General features: G+C 34.8%; 2 protein-coding genes across 3 annotated transcripts in view; both read right to left on the bottom strand.

Annotated features, from left to right (window-relative positions):
* Nucleotides 1-240: 240 nt before the first annotated feature.
* Nucleotides 241-15,321, bottom strand: LOC110019036 (mitochondrial carnitine/acylcarnitine carrier-like protein). Its single transcript, XM_020716557.1, has 3 exons — nt 15,086-15,321; nt 1,956-2,347; nt 241-905 (listed from the first exon to the last, which is right to left on the bottom strand). Exons 2-3 carry the CDS (start codon nt 2,345-2,347, stop codon nt 407-409), a joined length of 891 nt encoding a protein of 296 aa, XP_020572216.1. The 5' UTR covers nt 15,086-15,321; the 3' UTR covers nt 241-406.
* A 753-nt stretch (nt 15,322-16,074) lies between these two features.
* Nucleotides 16,075-25,272, bottom strand: part of LOC110018994 — a 19,783-nt gene continuing 10,585 nt past the window's right edge. The window contains exons 3-11 of one of the 2 annotated variants that reach the window (XM_020716509.1): nt 23,402-23,487; nt 22,797-23,320; nt 22,228-22,686; nt 21,350-22,142; nt 20,761-20,991; nt 20,549-20,673; nt 19,940-20,442; nt 17,164-17,293; nt 16,075-17,079 (exon numbers count right to left, since the gene is read on the bottom strand). In XM_020716509.1, the coding sequence (XP_020572168.1) occupies nt 16,361-17,079; nt 17,164-17,293; nt 19,940-20,442; nt 20,549-20,673; nt 20,761-20,991; nt 21,350-22,142; nt 22,228-22,686; nt 22,797-23,320; nt 23,402-23,487 (3,570 nt within the window). In that variant the 3' untranslated portion in view covers nt 16,075-16,360. The remainder of the gene's footprint in view (nt 17,080-17,163; nt 17,294-19,939; nt 20,443-20,548; nt 20,674-20,760; nt 20,992-21,349; nt 22,143-22,227; nt 22,687-22,796; nt 23,321-23,401; nt 23,488-25,272) is intronic. The other variant, XM_020716510.1, reaches the window with a different exon arrangement.

The following is a 25,272-nucleotide window of genomic DNA, read 5'->3' as shown; positions in this document are numbered from 1 at the left end:
TCAATGAAAAAAAAAGCCACTTTAAAAAAAAAAACCCACACTGTTTCCCAGGAGAAAATATTTTGTCCGGACACCGCACATCCGAACGGTTAACCATAGGGCACCGCATCGTCATACACTTCATCGACGGTCAACATTACGCTCGGTGGTTAGCAGTCCAGACGTGAGAGCGTTTTGATTCCTAAACAGTAATCATTAATAAATGGAAAAAAAAAACAATAAAATTGCAGAAATCAATCAGAACTCCAAAGAATAGGTCCATCAACAAATCAAATGTTTGCACAAATTGGGTTAATAAATGCAGCTTTAATCTTAAAAATTACATAAAACTTATTCTTATGATTCAAATCAAAACGAACTCACTATCAAATGAAGATAATCTAACAAAATTCCAACCCTATTCTCTCTAACCAAAGCTTGATTTGGTAATCTCATACGCCAAGAAACAAGCAGCATTGGCAGGAACACTTCTAGCCATAGCAGGACCAAACCCTTTGTACAATCCTTTGACACCTTCCGTAGCCAAAATCTTCTTGAAGGCGTCAATAGATCCAGAAAACTTCGGGTTTCGATAGTCATCAACCTGTATCACACTCTTAATGACATCCGTCGGATAAACTAAAGCCCAGAAAGATGCTCCGGCCAATCCTCCGGCCACCATCAGCGAACCACGACCGAGCCCTGAGGTGTCCGGGCCGCCGGCCATGCTCTTCTTGAGGGCTTCATAGACGCCAAACATGATAGCGTTTCCGGGGACCTCTCGTGCTAAGGTAGGAACCACACCTTTGAATAAGCCTCTCAGACCACCTTCGGATCTCAGAACATGCCTTGCCACGTCCATGGGTCCGCCATATTTAACGTGGCCTGTAGCAGATGTGGATGATAAAGCACTCTGTGCCTGCAATCTGCTTCCTAGAGTGAGTAGAAGCAAACAAATAGGGGAATTGGGACATTTACATAACACACCGCCAAATTCTATGTATTTAAATATCTAACACCTACACTTTAATTTTTTACATTTACACCACCCAAAATTTTCATATCACATAAAACATACACGACCCTTTTAACTTTCAAAAAGTGAAATACACCTTTCCATGCATAGGAAAGGTGGCATGCATGTAAAAATTGAGATTTAGATGTTAGATATGTAAAAACATATGAATTCTGAGGCATGTATGTAAATCTTCCTACATTTAAATGTGGAATAACTGGTTTTTTCAAAAGCATAACATTAGCACAGGAAGCCTTACTACTTCGGGATTTGAAAGGATAGGTATAACTGCAAAAAGTAAAAAAGTTGAGAGAGAAACACTTGGTAAAAAAAATTCAAGAGTATGGTATGATATTTGAATGCGACTCTATGCCCTTTCACAATTCCTTATCAAGCAAATACAGTAAAAGAAATCACACGTACCACATGGTGCAGATGTTTCGAAGTTGCTTGATATGTTAAATAAACACAATATGCCAAAATTCTACTGTAAACGTCGATCATACACACAAATGATTAATCCTATCCATCCAATTTGTCTCTTTCTCAGCTGGCCCGAAAGCCATACAAGGATGGTTAGATCAGATGTTAATCAGAAGGTGATCTCATGGCAATTTTACTACTAATTATGTTTGAAACTTTGAAGAAAGATTTAAATACATACCATGCAAATTCCATGTATTCACATATCTAACACCTAAACTTCAATCTTTACATACCTGCCACCTTACCAATGCATTGAAATTAAAACTTGAAATGATACTATTTTTTATATGATCTAAAAAATTTGGGCGGCATGTAAAAAAGCAAAATTTAGGTGTTGCATATGTAAATATATAAAAATTGGTGGTATTTATATAAATGCCCCAACTTTAAAATGTCTGAACATTTGAGGAGCCACATATTTTATTAAGGAAAAAAAAAAAGATTGTGACAGCAAAAAGAAGCAACCATTACTCACCTGCACTTAATTAGTTCCGTTGGGCAAGCTAGAATTGAAACTGCAACTCCAGCACCAGCGCCACATATGATCTGCTGCTGAACTGTGAGAGGGACGCCAGATTCAGACCTCAGTAAAGCCTCCATTTGTCCTCTCACGGTAAACAAGACGGCGTTGAAAGCTGCAACAGTGGCAAGAGGAGCTCCCATCCCTTTGTATAAACCTCTTGGGCCTTCTGCTGCAATTGTCTGCTTAACAGCATCCATTGCTCCAGAAAACTTGAGCACTTGTCCGGGAAGTGGGGCTGGCTGGCTTTGGAGCTTTACTTTTACTGTGTCAAAAGGGTGCCCAACAATCAATTGTGCTGCACCTCCCATAGTACCAGAAGTTAAATCCTTGACCACATCTGCCATCTGAAGTACTAGCAGTAATCAGCAATTATTTAACAAATATATAAATAAATTTTAAAATAAACCTTAAAATTTTGTTAAATTATTTCAAAAATAATTACTCCGCATTTTATAATATTAAACAAACTCAAATATTATAAGTATGGTAATATTAAATAAACCACAACTTATCATGCTGAAATTTATATTATTTAATGCATAAAAATTTATGGGTGAAAAATCATCTTAACGTTAAAAAAAAATCTATCATATAGTGAAAAAATATTTTTTATATAATCCTAAATAATATTTTTACTTTAACCATAAAAGGTCCCATTTACATACATAACACCCAATTCCAATGAATTCACACATCTAACACCTAAACTTTACTTTTTATATTTATACCACACAAATCTTTCATATCACAAAAAAACACTTCTAATTTTTAAAATGCGAAATACAGCTTTTTATGAATTATTAAGGAGGCATATATGTAAAATTTGAAGTTTAGATGTTAGAGATGTAACTGCATAGGAATTAAGTGGTATGTATGTAAATCATCCAGATAAATTTTAAAGAGAGAGAGAGAAGCTTTAAAACATCCCATCCAGTCATCTAATTGCCAACTTCTTCCAACGAAATCATTTAGTGCCTTCTAATAGCAAATGGAGGGATAGTTGGAGCTTAGATGGAAGTCACACCTCTTCGCCTTGTTGGCGACAATGATGTTCTAAGATTATTCATCAAAAAATTAGAACCAAAAGTCTTAGGCTAAAAGCCCTTAGATGAAATGCATTGGAGAGCCCATTCAAAGCAATAATCAAAGCATACCTCCAATGTAAAATTTTGCCTCTATTATTGATTGGTCATCTTCGTTTTCTCTACAGTAGAGCATAACAGCAATGAAGACGATGAGTTGTAAAAGTGAATAGGTTGAGCTCTATCCATGGTCTTTTGTTCAATACTTCGTCTTAGAAATGAAGGGAATTTTTGGGGTTTAGAGAATGTTTGGTGGATCTATCACAAAAAGACCATATTAAAGCGCACAATCAAACTGAGGGTTTCAAACCTAAGGTTTTTAAAAGTGTGGACTAATTTGAAGCGGTCCCTTAAGAAATGCAGGACCCGCGTATAATTTACCCAAAAAATTTAAGGTTGAAAAATAATTGAGAAAAAAGGTAGATCAATGATAAAATTGTTAAATGTCATGCAAAAAGATCTCCACAAATAGGTTTAATATTCATGTAACAGTCAACAGAAATGAATGAGAGGTAGAATTAATAAAGCCACCTTCATGTGATTGATGTAAGACTAATGATGATGGTGATAACATTGAGCACAAATTTAAAAAAAGAGTCTTAGAATCATGTTTACAATTGATGATGAATACTCTAAATTTAGACAACGCAGTCATTAGACCAAAGAGACATCTAGCACTCCATTATAAATCAACGACATAATGATATGAAAATGAAAAGAAAAAAATTCAGAAGGCCAAACACCTATCAAGAATCGGCTTCAAATAAATGACAACCGAAATTTGATTTCCAAGAAAAAAAGACAATAAAATTTTGATTTCTGATCAAATAAGAATTGCTCTCTACACCTTCGCGAGGTTTCTCTCTTTGACTTCAAAACTAAACAAAGAAAGAAAATAAGATAATTAACAATGTTTGATGCAAAACTACAATTTCATAAATGGGATCATTATGTGTTTAATGGCAAAACCAGTGCTAAAGTTATGATTAGCATCGCATAACATTGATCTTCATTCTTGGTTCTTAAACATCAATTCAACAACAGTTCAGTGACTGAAAATCCACACCTCTTAAATAAACTTATGGCCTGTTTAAATTTGCTATAGTTTTATGCCATTGGCAAAAATCGCCTATGTAGTTCTACTAAATCTTTAAAAATTAAATATTTTAAGAAAATTTTAATCCTATTCTATTGACATTTGGATGTAGCATAAATCAAGTGACATCAAGATGTCCAGCTATTTAACTTCTGAAGAAAAAACACAGCATGATAGGTAACATTGACATCTTATACTACAAGTATATAAAACTAAACCAAACAACCTTGTGCCTTAATTTGTGCATGAGAACTTAGGAAAAGATAATAATTTAAAAACAATTCGATTACATCTAAATGACATTCACAAATCAAGAACTTGTCTAGGATCAACACAGCCTAAATCATGGAAGAAATGATACAATCTAAATAATCAAACTAAAGGACGTGACGAGGAGAGGCATTGAAAGAGAAACACAGAACTCACCGTGTTTAAGTCTATTTTACATAAAAGGTTGCGCTTATCACAAGGCAGTCAATTTTATTAAGCAGAGGAATACCACAAGAGTGATCAACGACAAAGAAAAGAAATAAAGGGAGAGTGGGATGCGTCTGAGACAGATGAAGCAACAATGACTATCTGATTGGGTGAATTCATCTGCTGGGAGGAGACAAAAACAAACTTCAGATTTTACGATGAAATAGGGTTGGCAAAACAGAAAGAATCTTCTTCTCTCGACTGCATGAAATCCTCAATGATAAGTGTTGCAGAAATTTTCTGGGACGAACACAAACAGGAGTACTTGATCATATTCATGAAAGTTATTTTGAACAGTCAAAATTTGTATATATATCTATCTTTATATATATACGTGAATATAGATAGAGAGAGAGAAGGAGAGAGAATGATAAAGAGAGAATTGGTATGTTTGGAGAAAAATGGTGCTCCAAAGCCACAAAGCTGACATTTGGTTAGGGGCAAGTCTGCTCAAAATTTAATAATCAAATCGATTTACAAATTTTAAAGTCAGTTCACTAATTAAAACTCTCTCCCCTCTCTATTTATATATAAATTAAAAACAAATTTGGAACGACATTTCAAATTAAATTTTAATCAAATGAGTAATTAAATTATAGAGCATAATCTTTTATAAATATAATATAATATTATTGATTAGTTATATATGGTTACTAGTTCATTAATATTATTTCAAATATGTCCAATAGTGGGATTCTTTCATTCATTGTGTTGAGCATTGTATGAATTGTTAAACCAATTTTGTTGGATTTTTTTTGCATGAAATTTAATAAAGTTACAATAATTTACTAATTTTCTTCAACTCTAGAAATTCAATACACACCCTAAATGCTCAAAAGGCGAACTTAGCAGTCATGCACAAGGCAAACAGAGCTTAGTTTAGGATAGATTTATCAAGCCAAGCTCAAGATAGACTCGTTATCTGGGTTCGGAAAAAAAAACACGTCAACGAAATTTGAAGCAAATTTACCAGAGCGGATCAAGGCAAATATGCCAACCATGTTAAGGAAATACTTGCCCGCCTATATGAACTCATGAGACTTACAACAAACTTATCAAACTATGCAGCCTCAGGCCCTCAACAAAAGTTGTCAAATCCCATAAAAATAACATAATATTGGACAAGGTCTTAGTTTAAGGTTTTGAGAACTAAAATATAAAACCAGTATGGAAAAAATCACTAGGTTGAATGGAAAGCCGCAAAAGAAATGCAATGCTCGAAAGCAAAAATGAAAAAAAGGAAGAATTATGAGAGAGAGGATATTACCAAGTTTTAAAGAACAAGTTATGTTAACTCTATTAATAGGATTTGCATTAGCCAATAATTTTAAGAACTTCTCATCCTTTCTAATTATATTTATGATTACTGCATCAAGAAAACTGAAAGAGTTCAATTTCTTGAGCTTATAGAAAACAAAAATGTTAGTATATAATACAAATAAAATAAGTCATCTCACATAATTATGCCAGATCTATAGGTCTTTGGGCAGCATCCAATTTGCTTTCTTATTAAGTAACATATTAAATTAATATGCTACATAAATATAAAATGAACTTAATATAAAGATTATTTAAATTCTAGAGCAATAATTTCAATATAATAAAAGTTTTGTAATGTTACTATTTAACCATGTAATGTGAGTATTCAATCGTTTGAATTATGCTATGATTCCACTGCACCTTCTTATCGACTTCTTTGACTAGTTACTTACTAATATTGATATCAAATTGACGTTATTGTAGCTCTCCACTATGGTCTATGTGAAGAACTATAATCTATGTGACTCACTGTTACTATAGCTTTCAAATATGACTTTTGTAGCCAATTGACGTTATTGCAACTCCCCAATATGGTTAATGTGACCAACTATGGACTATGTGACTCACTACTATAATTTTCAACTACAACTTATGTGACTAATTGTTACTGCAGCTTCTCACTACAACCTATGTGACCAACTATGACCTATGTGGCTAACTGTTACTACAACTGTCCATTACGGACTATGTGACCATCTACGACCTATATGGCTAATTGTCACTGCAAATCCAAATTACAGCCTATGAGACCAACTATGACTAATGTGACTCACCGTTACTACAACTTCTAACCACGGTCTTTGTGACCAATTGACGTTATTGCAACTCCGCGCTACGGCTTATGTGACCAACTACGACCTATGTGGCTAATTGTTACTGCAACTCTCATTACGAACTATGCGGGGAACTACGACCTATGTGACTCACTGCTACTGCAACTTCCGACTACGATCTTTGTGGTCAATTGATGCTATTGCAGCTCCCGACTATGACCTATGTGATCAATTGATGTTATTGCAGCTCCTCACTACGACCCATATGACCAACTACGACCTATGTAGCTCATGGATACTGTAGCTTACAATTACAACCTTGGTGGTCAATTGGCGCTATTGCAGCTCCCCACTATGACATCTGTAATCAACTATGACCTATGTGATCAACTATGATCTATATGGCTCACTGTTACTGTAGCTTCCAACTATGGTTTGTGGCCAACTAGCGCTATTGTAGCTCCTCACTCTGACCTATGCGACCAACCACGACATATGTGAGAAATTGTAATTACAGCTACCAACTACGGTCTCTGTGATTAATCAATGCTCCTACTACTATCAATAAAGTTATATATAGCCAACTATTATTACATATTTCAACTAAGGCCTCTACAATAAATTAGCGTTATTATAGCCACCGACAATAGCATTTGTGGCAAACCACCCCTTTTGTAACAATCAACTATAACCATTGCAAGCCAATTGCAATTATTATTGTCAAAAACTACAGTTGTTTAAGCCCAACTATGACTATGAAAGCTAGACTAATAATGTACAATTGTAATTATCAAGTTTGTAATTTTATATTCCCTAATTCAAGAGAAGATTGGACCTATGTACTTACATTCACATGACATATTACTTTGACTAGGCTAGGCCTCCTGTTTTTCCCCTTTTCAGAGTTTTTCCACATAAAAAAAAAACATGGTTTCCCCTCCTATTTATTTCTTTTACCTGTGTATGTGTTAGATTTTCGTACAATGCTGAGACAGTTAGATTTTCGTACAATGTTGACGCATATCTTCCACCACGCAACAATTATTATTATAGTATTCACTCAACTCAATCAAAAAAAATCTCAAGGTATCCATCTAGCATTGTGATTGATCGCAAAATTTGTTTTTTTGAATCCATGAATTCCTAGACAACTTAAATCCACTATAAGATTTTAGTCAATATAATTTAAGTTACACACACACACACACACAAAACAACAAATTAAGTTATCAAATGCTATTAATCTGTCTTATTATAGCTATGTTGATCATTGTAAAAAAATTCAAGGATTTTTTTAGCAATATGATGATTACCAACATAACATATTTATGTGTTCTTCTCAGTATGGATTCTTAGATTAATCTCATTAGACTACATGATACCATTAAAATAAAGTTAATTACCCTTCACATGATAATAATAGATATAATGATCATCAATCTCATTATATTAATGCAATGTATAATTAATCCCCTATCATCTACCACAAATTAAATAGTGAATAATCCTCGCACTTGACAATAATATGACAAAAATTACAAAGTGGCACTTGAAATAGGCAGGGAGGTACTCCTACAGTCCTAAATTATAATTAGAAAATACACATGTGACAAATGATAATGTTAAGAATCAATTTGAAATTTATCCAATAATTCAAATTATGCAAGGGTCGCAGCCAAAATCATTCATAATGATTAATAAAGTTGAGATGTTTAAGCCTACATACTTTTTATTTCGCTATTATTTAATTTAGATCTACTTTAGATGCAAAGAAAGAATTAATCACAATTGCTAGTATTTTTCCAGCTTTACTATCAATCTTTCATATTGAGTTTGTGCTTCCATTTTCATCACAACTGAAATGTCTTCATATAATATCTTCTATTTTAGATTAGGATCTGCTCCCAATTACTTACAATACCTATCTTGCTCTTTTATATATAACATTATTCATGCATATTTGCTCTATTCCAAAAGGTGATCCCAAAGATGTTCATGAATCAATTTCATCTCCACCATCATGAGCACATGTTAACTTTGTTCAAAGAATTCATTCAACTTGAAAGAATGATGTATTATTTACTCATGAATTCAAACTTATTATCTATGCTCATCAAAATGCTTGTTTATTTAATAGTCCATTTGATTAGAGTTTCATTTTTAAGCTCAATTAAGGGGGTAAATAGGCCTTGTTCAATTAACTAACAAGCAACTCAATAGTATTACTCAATAATAGGCTCGATAAAACTCGATTGATTAGTCACGAGCTGAATTCAACCCAAACTCAAACAACCATAAGATTAAACACTAACATAGATACTCAAATCAATCTTAGCTCAAATAAAATTTTGGAAAATAAGCACAAGCTTGAGCAAACTCTTACTCAGACTAAACTGAGTTCCTTTGCAACCCTAAATTAGACAAAGACATCTCCTTTGTAAGACGAATAGCAATAATATCCAATGGACGCTAAAAAATTTAATAAATTCTATCCATCAATTTGGTTTGATGTAAGGGGTTGGGATTTTGATGTAGGTAAAAGCAACCGCAAAATAAAAAAAAAATAAATCAAATTATTGATGTAGGTAAAAGCAACCGCAAAATAAAAAAAAATAAATCAAAATTATCAAGACCTGCTGCAGCGACAAAAAAGAAGAAAATAGAGCACAGCCTTTGAAAATCCAGTGCAAGCTAAGACATTTACTCGTAAATAAAAATAATTCAGTTGGGATCAGTCTTAAAAGACCAAAGTAAACAAAATTGATATAGAAACCAATAAGCCCACCAATGCTATAAACCAATAATTTCAAACTATCAAATTACAAAGAGCAAAATATTAATAAATACAAATAAAATAGACAATTAGCCAAACAATTCAATAGATAAGTATCCATGTTAGCACTACAATCTCTTCTAATTACTGATCTTTTGCCTTATTAGCAATTTAATGTGAATTTTATGTGTTTTTAGGGTTCATAGAGATTGTCATATATTCTATTTTTTTCTTGCTAGAAACAAGAAATAATTAACCCAACCATAATAAATTAATGTGATGGAGAACTTGAAGCAAATAGGCATATTAAAGATTCTAAAAAATTTTTTATATGGTCAAATCAAATTAGATGCTTTAGATCAATGCATCCTTCTTATTCATGTCGCCCTTCTTTTCTTTCAAGTTTGTGTACAATAGCTAAAAGACCAAGGATCCTTTTGACGTCTCTCAAACCCTACTTCGAAGACTTTCATAATCTGTCATGTTATGTGAAGCCCGGTTCACTACATCCAAACTGGGTGGTATTGTGCATCTTAAGAAATTATCTGTCGAATTAATTTCATGTTATTTGCTTCCTTAATTAATCGCTGCGATATAATTAAGTTCCAAATTATGCACTCGCTTCATCTGGATTTGCTAAATAAAGGCTGCCTTATTCTCCTCACCGTTACTCCTTTTTTGGAATTCCTGAATTGCTGCTTCCTTAAATGGGCCTAAGCAGATATAGCAAGGGCTGATTCCAATTTGCGTTGGGATTTGATTCTCAAGGCTGTTTCTGATTTCCCACTATTCAGGCAAGCTACCTTAAATTCTTCTTTGGCCTGAACAAGAATAAAAAGGGCTCACGATTACAGGGAATTACAGGGAAGATGTATTACTATCCAGTAGACTTCTCTCCTTGGATTACTCTCCGGCGTGAGGCTTATATAGAAGAAATAAAGGAATCACAAGGTTGCTTTTCTTTGAAGCCGTCTTTCTTCTTCTTGGTGTGACTCTCGGTTTAGAGAGAGAGAAGGGGAGGAGAGAGAAAGAGTGTTTTATTGTAATCTTCGAGGTGATCGATAAGTGTATTCTTTGAAGCTAATAAAATACTCGGCAGCTCTGTGGACGTAAAAAATTTGACGAACCACGTAAATCTGTGTGTTTCCGCTGTGTTTTTCTATTTTGCGATTTTTCTCAATCCATTTTTTCGCTTTATTGTCGTCGTTTTTCACAACAACTGATATCAAAGATTTGGTTTGAGACTGAAAGAAAGAATGATGGACAAAGATGAAGTAATGGCATCGGGGATCGAGAAGTTCAATAACACAAATTTTGGTTACTGGAGGATGTAGATAGAAGACTACCTCTATGGGAAGAAACTTCACCTGTCGTTGCTGGGACAGAAGTCGGAAAAGATGGACGAGGCGGAATGGAATCTGTTGGATCGACAGGTTCTGGGGGTTGTACGACTTACCCTATCAAAATCCGTTGTCCATAACGTCATAAAAGAGATGACTATTGCAGATCTCATGAAGGTTTTATCAGGTATGTATGAAATGTTATCGGCGAATAACAAGGTACACCTGATGAAAAATGTTATTCAACTTGAAAAAGTTTTGTCTGTTGCTCTGCACCTGAATGATTTCAATACTATCACAAATCAATTGTCGTCTGTTGAAATTGATTTTGATGATGATATATGTGCGCTGATACTGTTGGTTTCATTGTCAAATAGCTGGGAAGTCATGAGAATGACAGTTAGCAGTTCTGCAGGTAAATATAAACTGAAATATGATGATATTCGTGATTTGATTTTGGCTGATGAGGTGCGCAGGAAAGATTCTGGCAAGACCTCGGGTTCGAGTTCGGTACTAATCGTTGATTCCAGAGGAAGATCACAAAAAAAAACTCAAACAAAAAAATATATCAAATCAAAATCTGATCAGCAGACAACATGTTGTAATTGTGGCAATGTTAGCCACATAAAAAGAAACAACATGAATCTTAAGAAAGAGAATAATGACGTTAATGTTGCAACTGAAGAAACGCATGATGTGTTATTGCTGACAGTTCACAGTTTTGTTGATGACTGGATATTGGATTCAGAGGCTTCCTTCCATACATCTTCCCATCAGGAGTTGATGTGAAACTATATTGCAGGTGACTTTGGGAAGGTGCATATGACTGATGGAAAGCTCTGAACGTGGTGAGAATAAGAGACATTGATATTGCACTCTCTAACAAGAGCAAATGAATTTTGCAAAAAGTCAAGCACGTTCCTGAATTAAATAAAAATCTCATTTCTGTTGGGCAATTAAATAAGAGTGGTCATTCAGTAATGTTTTCAGATAGTACCTGGAATATTACTAAAGAAGCATTAATACTGGTTCGGGATAAGAAAACTGACACACTATATATGACTACAAGTTTACTCAGGCGTGGACACATGAGCCAGAGATGCATTATGAGAAAACATAAGAAAATAAGTTTCCTGAAAAATGACAGAACGCCAAAGACAGGAAAACCAGATCTTGTACGAACAAATGGTGGAGAACCACGGAGCTATGAAGAAATCTTGCAAAAAGAAAGTTCGAGCAAGTGGGAGCTGACAGAACTTTCACCAGGGAAGAAACTTCACCTGCTGTTGCTGGGAAAGAAGTCAGAAAAGATGGACGAGGCGAAATGGAATCTGTTGGATCGATAGGTTCTAAGGGTTATACGACTAACCCTGTCAAGATCCGTTGCCCATAACGTCATAAAAGAGATGACTATTGCAGATCTCATGAAGGTTTTATCAGGTATGTATGAAATGTTATCGGCGAATAACAAGGGACACCTGATGAAAAATGTTATTCAACTTGAAAAAGTTTTGTCTGTTGCTCTGCACCTGAATGATTTCAATACTATCACAAATCAATTGTCGTCTGTTGAAATTGATTTTGATGATGATATACGTGCGCTGATACTGTTGGTTTCATTGTCCCATAGCTGGGAAGAGGTAAATATAAACTGAAATATGATGATATTCGTGATTTGATTTTGGCTGATGAGGTGCGCAGAAAAGATTCTGGCAAGACCTCGGGTTCAAGTTCGGTACTGATGGTTGATTCCAGAGGAAGATCACAAAACAGAACTCAAACAAAAAAAATATCAAATCAAAATCTGATCAGCAGACAACCTGTTGTAATTGTGGCAAGGTTAGTCACATAAAAAGAAACAACATGAATCTTAAGAAGGAGAATAATGACGTTAATGTTGCAACTGAAGAAATGCATGATGTGCTATTACTGATAGTTCACAGTTCTGTTGATGACTAGATATTGGATTCAGAGGCTTCCTTCCATACATCTTCCCATCAGGAGTTGATGTGAAACTATATTGCAGGTGACTTTGGGAAGGTGCATATGGCTGATGGAAAGCTCTGAACGTGGTGAGAATAAGAGACATTGATATTGTACTCCCTAACAAGAGCAAATGAACTTTGCAAAAAGTCAAGCACGTTCCTGAATTAAAGAAAAATCTCATTTCTGTTGGGCAGCTCAATAAGAGTGGTCATTCAGTAGTGTTCTCAGATAATACCTGGAATATTACTAAAAAAGCATTAATATTGGTTCGGGATAAGAAAACTGACACACTATATATGACTACAAGTTTACTCAGGCGTGGACACATGAGCTAGAGATGCATTATGGGGAAACATAAGAAAATAAGTTTCTTGAAAAATGACAGAGCGCCAAAGGCAGGAAAACCAGATCTTGTACGAACAAATGGTGGAGAACCACAGAGCTATGAAGAAATCTTGCAAGAAGAAAGTTTGAGCAAGTGAGAGCTGACAGAACTTTCACCAGGGAATAAGGAAATACATAACAAGTGGGTGTACCGGATGAAAATTGCGTTTGATGGCAGTAAACGATATAAGGTTGGACTTGTTGAAAAACGTTTTCAGCTGAGGCAGGATATTGTCCATGTAATGGGAGTTGTAAGCACGTTCATGAGTAACCCAGGAAAGACCTTGGAGATACAAGACTACGTTGACGCTGATATGTCAACTAAGGGTGTTATTATTGAGAAACTGAAGTTGTGTGCAGCTTCAGTTGGTCTTCTGGCATGAAGACTGGAGTTTTGAGTTGTAGAGGTGGAGAATAGTAGAAAATATCATGTTTGAGGAAAAAGAACGACACAATCAGTAGATGATGCAGTTAGTATCTCAGTCTCCAAGTGAGAGAATTGTTATGTTATGTGGAGCTCAGTCCACTACATCCAGACTGGGTGGTATTGTGCATCTTAGGAAATTATCTGTCGAATTAATTTCATGTTATTTGTTTCCTTAATTAATCGTTGCGATATAATTAAGTTCCAAATTATGCACCTGCTTCATCTGGATTCGCTAAGTAAAGGTTGCCTTATTCTCCTCACCGTTGCTCCTTTTTTGAAATTCCTGAATTGCTGCTTTCTTAAATAGGCCGAAGCAAATATAGCAAAGGTGATTCCAATTTGCGTTGGGATTTGATTCTCAGAGCTGTTTCTGATTTCCCTCTATTCAGGCAAGCTACCTTAAATTCTTCTTTGGCCTGAACAAGAATAGAAAGGGCTCACGATTACAGGGAAGATGTATTACTCTCCAACAGGCTGCTCTCCTTGGATTACTCTCCGGCGTGAGGCTTATACAGGAGAAATAAAGGAATTGCAAGGTTGCTTTTCTTTGAAGCCTTAGTGTGAGTCTCGGTTTAGAGAGAGAGAAGGGGAGGAGAGAGAGAGAGAGAGAGAGAGAGGGAAATAGTGTTTTCTTGTAATCGTGGATCATCTTCGAAGCTAACAAAATACTCTGCAGCTTAGGACGAACCACATAAATCTGTTTGTTTTCGTTATGCTTTCTTATTTTACGATTTTTCTTGATCCATTTTTTCACTTTATTGTCATCCTTTTTCACAGCATAATCAACCCTCACAACTGAATATTTTATGCCAAGATGCCGTATAAAACATAAAATGAAAATCATTTAATATCGAGCCATAGCAAAACAAAACGCCCGTAACAAGAATGCGACAAGGAATTCACAGAAAAAATTCGAACAGATACGTAAAAGCAAAATAATTGTATCGAGAATGGAGACGGCCTACTGAAAACCCAAAACTATCATTATATTACTACACCAGGTAAAGGCATTAAAGATTGACCAAATATCCTAACTTTAACCAGTAAAAACCTCACCCCTATGATCATTTTATTAACCATCTAAGCAGCCATTGCCCATCAACCCAGCCCTAGATTCACTATAGAGCCATTTTTACAAGATTTATTTCTAAAAAAAACAGTTCAACAAATTTCAGGACAATTAACGAGAAGAAGTATCTATCTTGATTCAAGTTGTTCTATCAGCATCCAAACAATCAAAGGGGTTGTTTGGCAGGAGGATTTGCGCAGACTATAACCTAAATCCTGCCAAAGAGCAAAAATAGCTAAAAATCCTACAGAATCTGCATTCCCGGATTGAATAAATCTAACTAGAATATGGATTTACGGGATTCAAAGTAGCTGAAGAACGCGAAGGGCTGGTTGGGAAGAAACACAAAGCTTACTTTCTCTTCTTCTCCGTTGAAATCTTCTTCTCCTTCCCACGCCGCTTGTCACGTCAATGTCTTCTTCACCTCGCTGCGGCCGCTACTTCCTCACTCCTACCCGAAGCGAAGGAGAGGGGAGCACGACCGCGACCTCCACAGTCGGAGCGAAGGAGAGGCGGCTGGCTTCGGTGGGTTTGGTTGGACGAAGGAGAGCGGAGGCAGTAGAGAACGAGAGGCGAGGGTTATTGGGATTATTTTTATGTTTTCGTTAAATATTGATAATTTCAAAGTCATTAAATAATGGATTCTAAAAGAAAAATGCTGATTTAATCATTAGTTAATTTTAATATTTAATAGCAATCTATTAAAATTAACTTAAATAAATTAATTATGTTAATAACAATTATAATTAATGGAAATTTTGATTAAATTTGATCATCTTAAATTAATATTTTTATCAATCATTAAATTATTACTTTATATGATATAATTTTATTAGTAATAATTATTACTAAAATTTCATGTGAGCCAACCAATTTAAATCCAGAATTAAGTAGCCAAATAACTTATAAAACACTAGTTGGATTTAACAGCTATCCTACCAAATAATTTTGAGCATTTAGACATCTCAGTATTTATCATAGCTAAATTTACAAGATTTATTAATTTTTTTAGTTGTGTTAAACAATACACATAACCAAATGACTCGACCTTAAGAGATATTTGGCTGCAAATAGAATTCAACATTAGCCGAATTACCGTAGAAAAATTTAATAAATTCATAAATCATAAACTAATTAAAATGACACTACTCATAGATTTAGTAAATTCAGATTTAAGCTGGATCTAAGGTAAACTTAGGACCGTGAATCCTTCATAAATCTAAAGAACTCTATTTTTGACTTTGGCATGATTTAATAAGTCCGTTTCTCAGAAAACAGGCGAGCCATTTCCTGCAACATTAGAATCATCCACATTTGCCATTTAACATTAGACAGACTAAACAGTAGGAGCAGAACTTTTTTAGATTTTTGTATGAGCACATTGAGACTTAGAAACAGTTACACTAAGAATTACAATAAGAACTTCGGCCTTCCCCCTCTTAATATGTGCACAAAGCCGTGAATCTACACTCTAAAAAAACCACCAGTTAAAAGCAGCTGGTAAGAAAAAGGAGAAATAAACAAGGATTTTTCTGTAACTATAAACAGATGAGAAGGGCTCTAAAATTCTCCCTCAGAACACCTCAGCGATCAGCAATACAATGAGAAAATAACACCCAGGAGTTCCATTTCAAGGGTTGCTAAATCTCCCAAACAGAAACAATGGAGTGTTGGCTGAAGGTTTCTCAGGCAAAATAGGCTCTTTTTCTAAAATGCATTTAGCTGATCCCTCCCTCTCCGCTGCAGGAAAAGCAAGAGATAGAGAGAGAGATGCGGATAAATCATCTCCATCATAACCTGAAGAACCAGGTTGGATATGCTGCTTGCCTCCAACTGATGTGAATGGCAATGGTGATGCCATGGGCTTAGCCAATTTACTCTTTCCTCCAAGGGCCAGTTCTAGATCAGGAGAGCAAGATTCTGGGATTGCTTCATCATCTGAAGATGGAATATGTATGATGTTGGCGGATTTGTTGTTCTGAACGGGACATAAATCCGTTGGGAAGAAGCATCTCTCTGTAGTTCTGGAGCTCTCAAACAGCACAGGTTCACGGTAGATCTGTTCTTCCATCTGCGGGCTCAAAATGCATGAATATAAGGGGTGTATTTTGGAGGAGAGCCTATTGCTAGCATTAGTTTCAGTGACACTATCAGTGGCATAGCAGTTCTTCTTTGGCTCCCTTTCATCCTCACTCGACAACAGTGATGGCCCGCGTTTCTTGTTATTAAGGCGCTCTACGTCTAACGCATTTTGTGTTGGATCATCAACATCCATAATAGCTACACTAGATGTTGAACAAACTTTGTCTCTCAAATTTCTTTCAATTCTGCCGAATTCATCGCCTGTTACTTTAAATGGAAACAAATGAGTAGAATCATCACAAGAAATGAAGATATTGCACTCTCTAATGATTAAATGAGATAAAATTTCACCTTTATTGCAATTTAAAGAATTAAGGGGTACAGATGAAGCTCTTCTAAGGTTAGATTCTTCTCCAGTATTATACGCAAATGTAGACAAGTCAACAGTATTTCTGTTGGTGCAGTCACTAACAAGCTTTTTCTGCAAGGACAACGGTGCAGGTCAGGTTGTATATAGATGAACCACATTAAAATGTGCAAAATGGTGAATCGTTACACTGTAATTGTGCGGAGTTTGGAACAAGCGTGCTTTTGACAGATTAGAGGTATCATTATCTAGAAAGTGAGTATTATGAAACATGATTTACAGTGGTTACTATCAGCTTGACATAATGTAGTGGATTGATTAAGCTTAGAACATGAAATGAGTAAGAGCCCAAAATAGTCTTCCAACTATTAAAAAGTGCCAAATTTAGCCAGAATTTTAGAATGCTCTAAATTGGACCTAAATCATATTTTTCGTTTAGTTAACAGTGGCATGCATGAATTAAAGGGTATTTTCGTCTTTTATGTAATTATTCAAACTCCATGTGGTTTGTATATAAATTTCATTTTTATATGTTTTGAAAATTATAAATTTTAATTTGCATTAATAAATTTCTTCACAGCAGTCATTATTTTTTTTTTCAAATAAATTTTTTTACTGATGAAAGTCTTGTAAAATAACTATTTTTTTCAAATGTAATTTACAAATGATTCCTATTTTCAAAATATTTGTGGTTCCAATCCTTCATTGTTATTTATATATACTAGGAATTATAGATTGGAACCACCAGATAATACAACTATGACTCTAAAAACTGATAAATATAGATGAAAAGTCTTTCTTATCATTATTTATATAGATATAGGATAGTATTAAAAAAAATGAAGTAAATCAAGATAAGTTCCGAAAATCTAATCGCCTCAATAAAAATAAAAATAATAGAGGGTTGCCAAAAAGGCTAGTCCCTGCCTAATTAAATAAATAAAAATAAACACAATCATGGGTAGCTTGATCAAATCAATTTAGTCCCCCGACTATTAAAAAGTGTCTAATTTAGTTCTAGAGTTTTAGAATGCTCCAAATAGGTCCTAAATCATAATTTTCAATTAAAGTTAACAGAGACCTGTATGAATTGAAGGGTATTTTCATCTTTTAGATAATTATTCAAAATTTACGTGGTCTTCGTATAAATCAATTTATTATTTGTTTGGAGAAATTATAATTTTTAATTTGCATTAATAAACTTCTTCACAACATTGATCACTTTTTTTCAAATAAAATTTTCTACAAATGAAAAGTCTTGTAAAATAACTATTTACAAATAATTGCTTTTTCAAAATATTTGTGGTTCCAATTCATGATTACTATTTATATATAATAGAAATCATGGATTGGAACCATCAGATAAAACAGCTCTGACTCTAAAAACTGATTAATACAGATGAAAAGTCTTTCTTATCACTATTTATATAGAAATATGAATGTAGTAAAAAAATGAAATAAAACAACATAAGTTTTGAAAATCTAATCTCCTAAACAAAAATAAGAGGGTTGGCAAAAAGGCTAATCCCTACCTAATTAAATAAATAAAAATAAAAAAATTATGGGTAGCTTGATGAAATCAATTTAGTCCACCAACTATTAAGAGCATACAATTTAGTCTCAGAGTTTTAAAATGCTCCAATTTAGTCCAAGACAATTAAAAGTTGCTCCAAATAATCCTAAATCATAATTTCCGTTAAAGTTAACAGTGACCTGCATGAATTAAAGGGTATTTTCGTTTTTATATAATTATTCAAAATTTACGTAATTAGTATGTAAATCTCTTTCTTATTTGTTTTGAAAAATTATAACTTTTAATTTGCATTAATAAATGTTTTTACAACGATCATCACTTTTTTTTAAAAAAAATATTTTACAGGTGAAAACTCTTGTAAAATAACTATTTTGTCAAATGAAATTTACAAAGTATTGTTTTTTTCATAATATTTGTGGTTCCAATCCATGATTACTATTTATAAAACAATCATGGATTGAAAACACCAGATAATGCAGCTCTGGCTCTAAAAACTGTTAAATAGGATAAAAAGTTTTTCTTATCACTATGTATATAGAAATAGGATTGTATTAAGAAAATGAATTAAATCAAGGTAAGTTAAGAAAATCTAATCACCTAAATAAAAATAATAGAGGGTTGACGAAAAGGCTAATCCTTACCTAATTAAATAAATAAAAATAAACACAATTATGGGTAGCTTGGTCAAATCAACTGGACTCAATATTGCCATAAATCTGCACTTGATGATTAGGATTGGGTCCCATTCTGCATTATTTACCCAATGAAACTTTTTGGATCATTAATTAGCAAGATTATTAAGTAGATTTTTCACATGATAGATCCAATCCATACATATTATGCTCCGCTAATATGCAATTATGACAAGTGCTTAGTCCTACAATCCCTTACAAAGTAGATGTCTCACCGTTCAAAAAGGTACAGAATACCTAACACAAATACACACACATCCAATGCCAAAACCAGGCCCCTTATGCATGATCCATCAGTTCGATAAGCATATAGTTTATTTATAATCTAATATTCAATGATGTTTTTCAAGATCAAGTATCAGAACCCCCCAAGAAAGCATAATAAGATTGAAGCTAGCTATAAAAAATTGTGTTTTAAGTAGCTAAAGAACTTTAAACGGTAAAAGAAACTCTTAACCTACGCCAAAAATAAAAAAATTCCAGATGTTTCATCACTTGATGAGAAAAATTTACTTCATGAAATAATTTTTTTACCGGAAAAGTTCGATCTTTTCTCTCTTCAGAAAAAGAGTTTGAAGCAGACATTAGACGCATAGACTTGGGAGAATCAGTAACTGTCAGTAGATCAGCTGTCATCCCGGATGACTTCTCAACGGGAAATGAATGCTTTCCTAGTGGTTGTAGTGGTACATTAGGATCAGCAACCACTTGACTTAAAGAATTTTGAACAGAAGCTTCCAGTCTCCTGCATGCCTTATCGGAAATGCCAGAGGATATGGGCAGCACATCCAGAGAGTCTGCTGGCGTCCCTGGTGTTATCGTAGATGGTCTGAATTCAGATAAGTTGTTCAAGTATATACTAGTCTCTGAGTTCTGGGCATTACAAACAAGGTTGATGGGAGGAATTGACAAATCTTGATTTGGGAGCTCCAAATCCAAATTTGGCATAGAGGATTTCTTCTGGCCACACATCAGAGGCAACCCGTATCCGCTTCTAGCTCTGAACATGCCCCAGAGATAATACATCATGTTCCAACCTGCCAAAAGAACAGTACTTCAATGATCTTCCTTATGCAAACTTAAAATCACAATAATTATATACACAGAACCAATAATGCATGTCCAAATATGTGAATTTCTTACGCTGGGATTTCATTGGCAACTTATTTGATGTGAATATAAGTATTTCAAATCCATCCATGCTTCCTCTAAGGGCTAAATCATTTTTGTGCAACCTATCCATTAGCCTTCTGTAGCTTCTGTCATAACTGTGCCAATCACAATAGGAAACATCAGCTGCTAATAATCATGTAAAAAACAAAATAACATGAATGAAACATCCTTCCTACACAAACCTCTCCTCATCTTTAGCAAAGAAAAATAGAGCAATATTCTCTTCTTGTGGACCAATTCTTTGAAAATGTGATGGCCATAAGCTAATGTGAGATACTTCCTCTAAGTGGACACTGCCAGGGATCTTGATTGCTGCTTCAAATACTCTACGTGAAGCACAACTTGATAAATGAGCTTGAATTCCATCAAAATTTTCAGGGCAATTTCCGATTCCCAGAACATTGAAGTTACCTCTACAAAGTTGAGAAAAAAAAAAGAAACAGAATTATACATGAGAACAAACAAGATAATACTTTAAAGAGGAAATTACCTAAAGAACACCCGAAACTTACTATTTATAAATTAACCACCCTCTTTACATCCATTTTTCAAATTCTCACTCAAATATCAAAATCCATAGTAAAACCTCAACCCATAGTTTTCTTTCTATCAAATTCTCATTAGTTTAATCATGGTAAGCGTAAATACATCGATTCGTTTGTTCGAAATAAATCATCTGGTGGTTAATTTGTAAATATCAATGTTTCGGGTGGTTTGTATGCAATTATCCCTACTTTAAAATACAAAGTTGGCAGAAAAAACATGTCGTACTGCCATATGCATTCAAGCTTGGGAATTGCTGAGGCTCTTATAGTGTTTGCTAAAAATGGAGCCAGGTCTTGTAATGATTCCACAAAAGGCTTTGCACTCAATTTGTCAATAGGAAGACAATGACTTTGGTCATCAACTTTGGAAACATGAGAAACCTCAACTGGAAGTACAGCAGACTGCCCTGAATTTGCAGAAGCTAAGTTTTTGGTAGAATCAATATTTAAATCCTTTGAGGTGGTTAAAACGCTATTTCTCTGGATAATAGCATTTGGAGCATTTTTTGAAACTGCTACACAATTCAAATCTGTTTTGGCTGCGGGAAGCTCCTCACATGCATCAGCTTTGTTACCCTTTAGCACTCTACTTCTCGATATGGCTGCCTCCACTACTTCTCTCCATTTATTATTCTTCTTCACTACCTCATTTGAATTCCCGTCAGCTGCAAGGTTATTAGTAGATTTTTGAAGCTTGTTATTGGAACAGTGCTGGATCACATGTCCAGTTTCATTGCATTTTTGACAGCGTAACTTCTGGCTACCACCAAAGGATGAAAGCCTTGAACCAGTAGAACAAGGAGAATTCCTCAAGCTCTCATCCTTGCGTCCAGACTCTGAAGATTGAACAGCACTATGTGGTGATACGAGTTCCACCTTTCTGTTTGATCCATCTATAGCACTGGTACTGGACAGAATGCCTTTATTTAGGGGTAGGGGTTTTTTAAGATTTTCAAATTTGGAATTTCCATCAGAATTCTTGGATGAATAAAGTGCCTGTTTCTTCCCTTCACTGGAACCTAGTAGACCAAGGAAAATAATGAGCTGCATAAAATAAAGCAACATGAATAAAGTATTAGGAGAAGGTGACCACTAAACTTTTACCTAAGTCATTTGCATCGTTAAATCCTTTACTCGAACAAGGAACATCTGTTTCAGGGATGTTTTTTATTTTCCCATCGCCATGTACATGCTTAGCATCCACCTTAATAGGATGGTGGCTGGTAATTACTGCTGATGGCCTGAAAATGGAGTTTTGCTTTGCAGAAATATTATTCCTTCCATCAAAACTTCTTTCTTTTGATTCTTTTGGTCCTCTTAAGCCTTCAATATGAGAAGGCTTAAATGATGAACTTTTACTCACTGACTCGGTATGGGGGCGCCCTGAGGTTGTGTTGCTAAAAGAAGTGTTTCTAGTCAATGACTTAACCGAAACCTCTTTCCTTAAGTCAATGTTTGCGGATTCCCTTGTGATTTTTTGCTTATGAGGAGGCTTTTCAATTAATGTTTTGACTTTAGGCACATTGTTTGAGTAACTAAAAGAAACTGACCTTGATAAAAGCCCTGATTAAATACATAAAAAACAGCATTACAGAAAACCAGTTAAGGGACAGGGCAGTATTTCAGTAACAACCCTAAACGAATAAAAGGAATGAATTTGAATGCTGACCTACCGTGAGGGGAATGAGGATGTGGTTGACCCTTGAATGAACTTGAGCTTAAAGACACTTTGGATCTTGAAAAAGCCTCAGAAGATTTTGTAGAATGAACTTCCGTTAATGCTGGTATGATAGCTGTATTCACTTTTTCCATTACCTGGTTCTTTAGTGAAATTTGACGAGATAAGGTCGGCTTTTTCCTTGGGCTGGCTGTTTCCATTGAAGTCCCATTCCGTTCAGAAGATTTTACTTCCTCAGGATGGTCAGCTTGCCTCGGAGTTAAATTATGCGAGCTTTGAAGTCCCTTAGAAGGCCTTTTAGTAACCAAATCAGTTGGCCCAATATTCAATTTGGGTAACTTCTTAGGGAAGGGAGTGCTCAAAGCTTTTTTATTGCCTTCATTTAAGTAATTTAAGTTTAAACTTTCAGAAACTTCCTCGTATTCATCAGCATTCTGATTCTTCGACTCTTTCATTTTACATTCTTCACATAGCCAGTCACCCTCTGGAACTTTTAGTAGCATTTGGCTCATACAGTATCTATGCAGAGATGAACAATAATTAGAGAATATAAGGGAGCAACGAGAAACTATCAGGCAATTCGAAGTTTCATAAACTTACGTATGCTCTGCACCATCACTACAACTGCTGCATATAGCAAGAAGATCTTCCCTTCCAGCATCCCCACAGATGTCACATACTTTTACCTGCAGCCAATAATTTCAACGACACAAAAATATCACAATATTACAATTAGTCTGAAATTTACATCAAATAGTGCAGTGCATCATATATATAGAAGAATGGATCAAACGGAGAAGAGTGTTAGTGAGACAACAAGAATGGGAAGATATAATTTTGTAAAAATTATGAAAATTCACAAAAAAAATTTGAATAAAAAATTGATGTTCTAAGCCATTGAGATCAATTGGCTGGAAGACATGACCAATTATTTTGAGTCTAGAATAACTTTTTAAAGGTTTAATCCTTATGAAAATATTTTCAAACTTATTAATCTTCTTTCAATGAGCCAGCCCATTAATTAGAAAAAGACCAACGATAATGATTAAGCTTCATCAAAGATTAATATTCACTAGTTACAGACTCTAAAAATACTAGAAAAATATCAGAAAATCTTTAAAACAATTACAAATATGAATTTATTTTAATAAATTCGTGGCTGCCCAAATACTTGGAAAACCAACACCATCAGTCCATGTCGGTAGCCATGCTGGCATGCATGGTCATCTTGCCAATTACAAGTCACAAGTTAAACAAAAGATTTCAGAAATCTTCCATTAACGTTGTGATTTCACTGAGAAGGTCTATTGTTAAACACAGATTCAAAGAATAAGTCTTCCCTTCATCTAAAAACTTCACCTCCCTCCACTGAACTTAAAATTATTCATACGTAACTTGAAGTAAATAAATTATTCATATGATTTAAATTTTAAAGGCAATACCTTCAAATATAAGATCGAGATCATTGATATCTTTATTGCAAAGAATAATTGTATTAGTGAAAAAATATGATTAACATTATGAGTGTGAACATAGATGAAAGTAATAAAGAAATGCATTATTTTGTAATTATTTTTTAGAACATTATTACTTACAGCGATAAGGAACAAGAAAGTGTTTAGGGTTATTTTTTAAATACAAAGTTGAAACAAAACACAAAAAAATCAACATGTTGGTCATCAACTCATAACCTTCGCAAATATCAGGCACCGTTAATTTTCATTCCTAATGATACTTCTGTAGTCATAAAAATTAGGATGTCCCCAGAGAAACAGTGAGATAACATAAAATTTTAGCAATGATCAAGTTCATGGTATAAAAACAAAATTTAACAAGAAATAAAGTCGGAAGAATGTAGTAAAAAAATATCTGCCTAAACAGTCAAGAAAGTAGAGGTGCTGCAATATAACAAATAGAATAGAGACAACAAGCACTGAAATTTTGATAATAGAGTTGACAAGAAATTGAAAGGGTGTTTTTACATATTAAGGTGGGGGGGGGAGGCGAGGAAGAGTTTGTGTAGAAGAGGAGTGTGAGGTTGGTGGGGGAGGCGAGGGAGGTGAAAGTGGAGCGAGCGATTAGGGTGCGGGGGCGTTGAGGGATTGAGGGTGCTTGGGAGTGGGAGCCAAGGAGGAAACAAGAAATTGAAAGGGTGTTTTTACATATTAAGGTCCTCAAACCATACAATTTACAGATAAAAGCTTTGAAACTTTTAATTTACTCGTGAAGGACTCCTTAAAGAAAGGCGCGCATTTCACAACACATCCTGCAACCCTCGGCGTGCCCCACTCCCTCTTCTTCTCGTTAGATAACTGGATAGGAGAGTTGGTGAGGCATGGTTCGAGGAGGTAGCTGCGGAGGCAGTGGAGGGAGGAGAGGGGGTTTGTGTGGGGAGGTGGTGATGAGGTGGCCCACAAAGGTATAGGAGGAGGAATGGGGAGCCAGAAGAATTAGGAGGTGGGGGCCGGGGG

The sequence above is a fragment of the Phalaenopsis equestris genome, unplaced genomic scaffold (genome assembly GCF_001263595.1).
Source record: "Phalaenopsis equestris unplaced genomic scaffold, ASM126359v1 Scaffold000038, whole genome shotgun sequence".
In the NCBI taxonomy this organism is placed as follows: Eukaryota; Viridiplantae; Streptophyta; class Magnoliopsida; order Asparagales; family Orchidaceae; genus Phalaenopsis; species Phalaenopsis equestris.
This window is presented reverse-complemented; position numbering and strand designations above follow the sequence as displayed.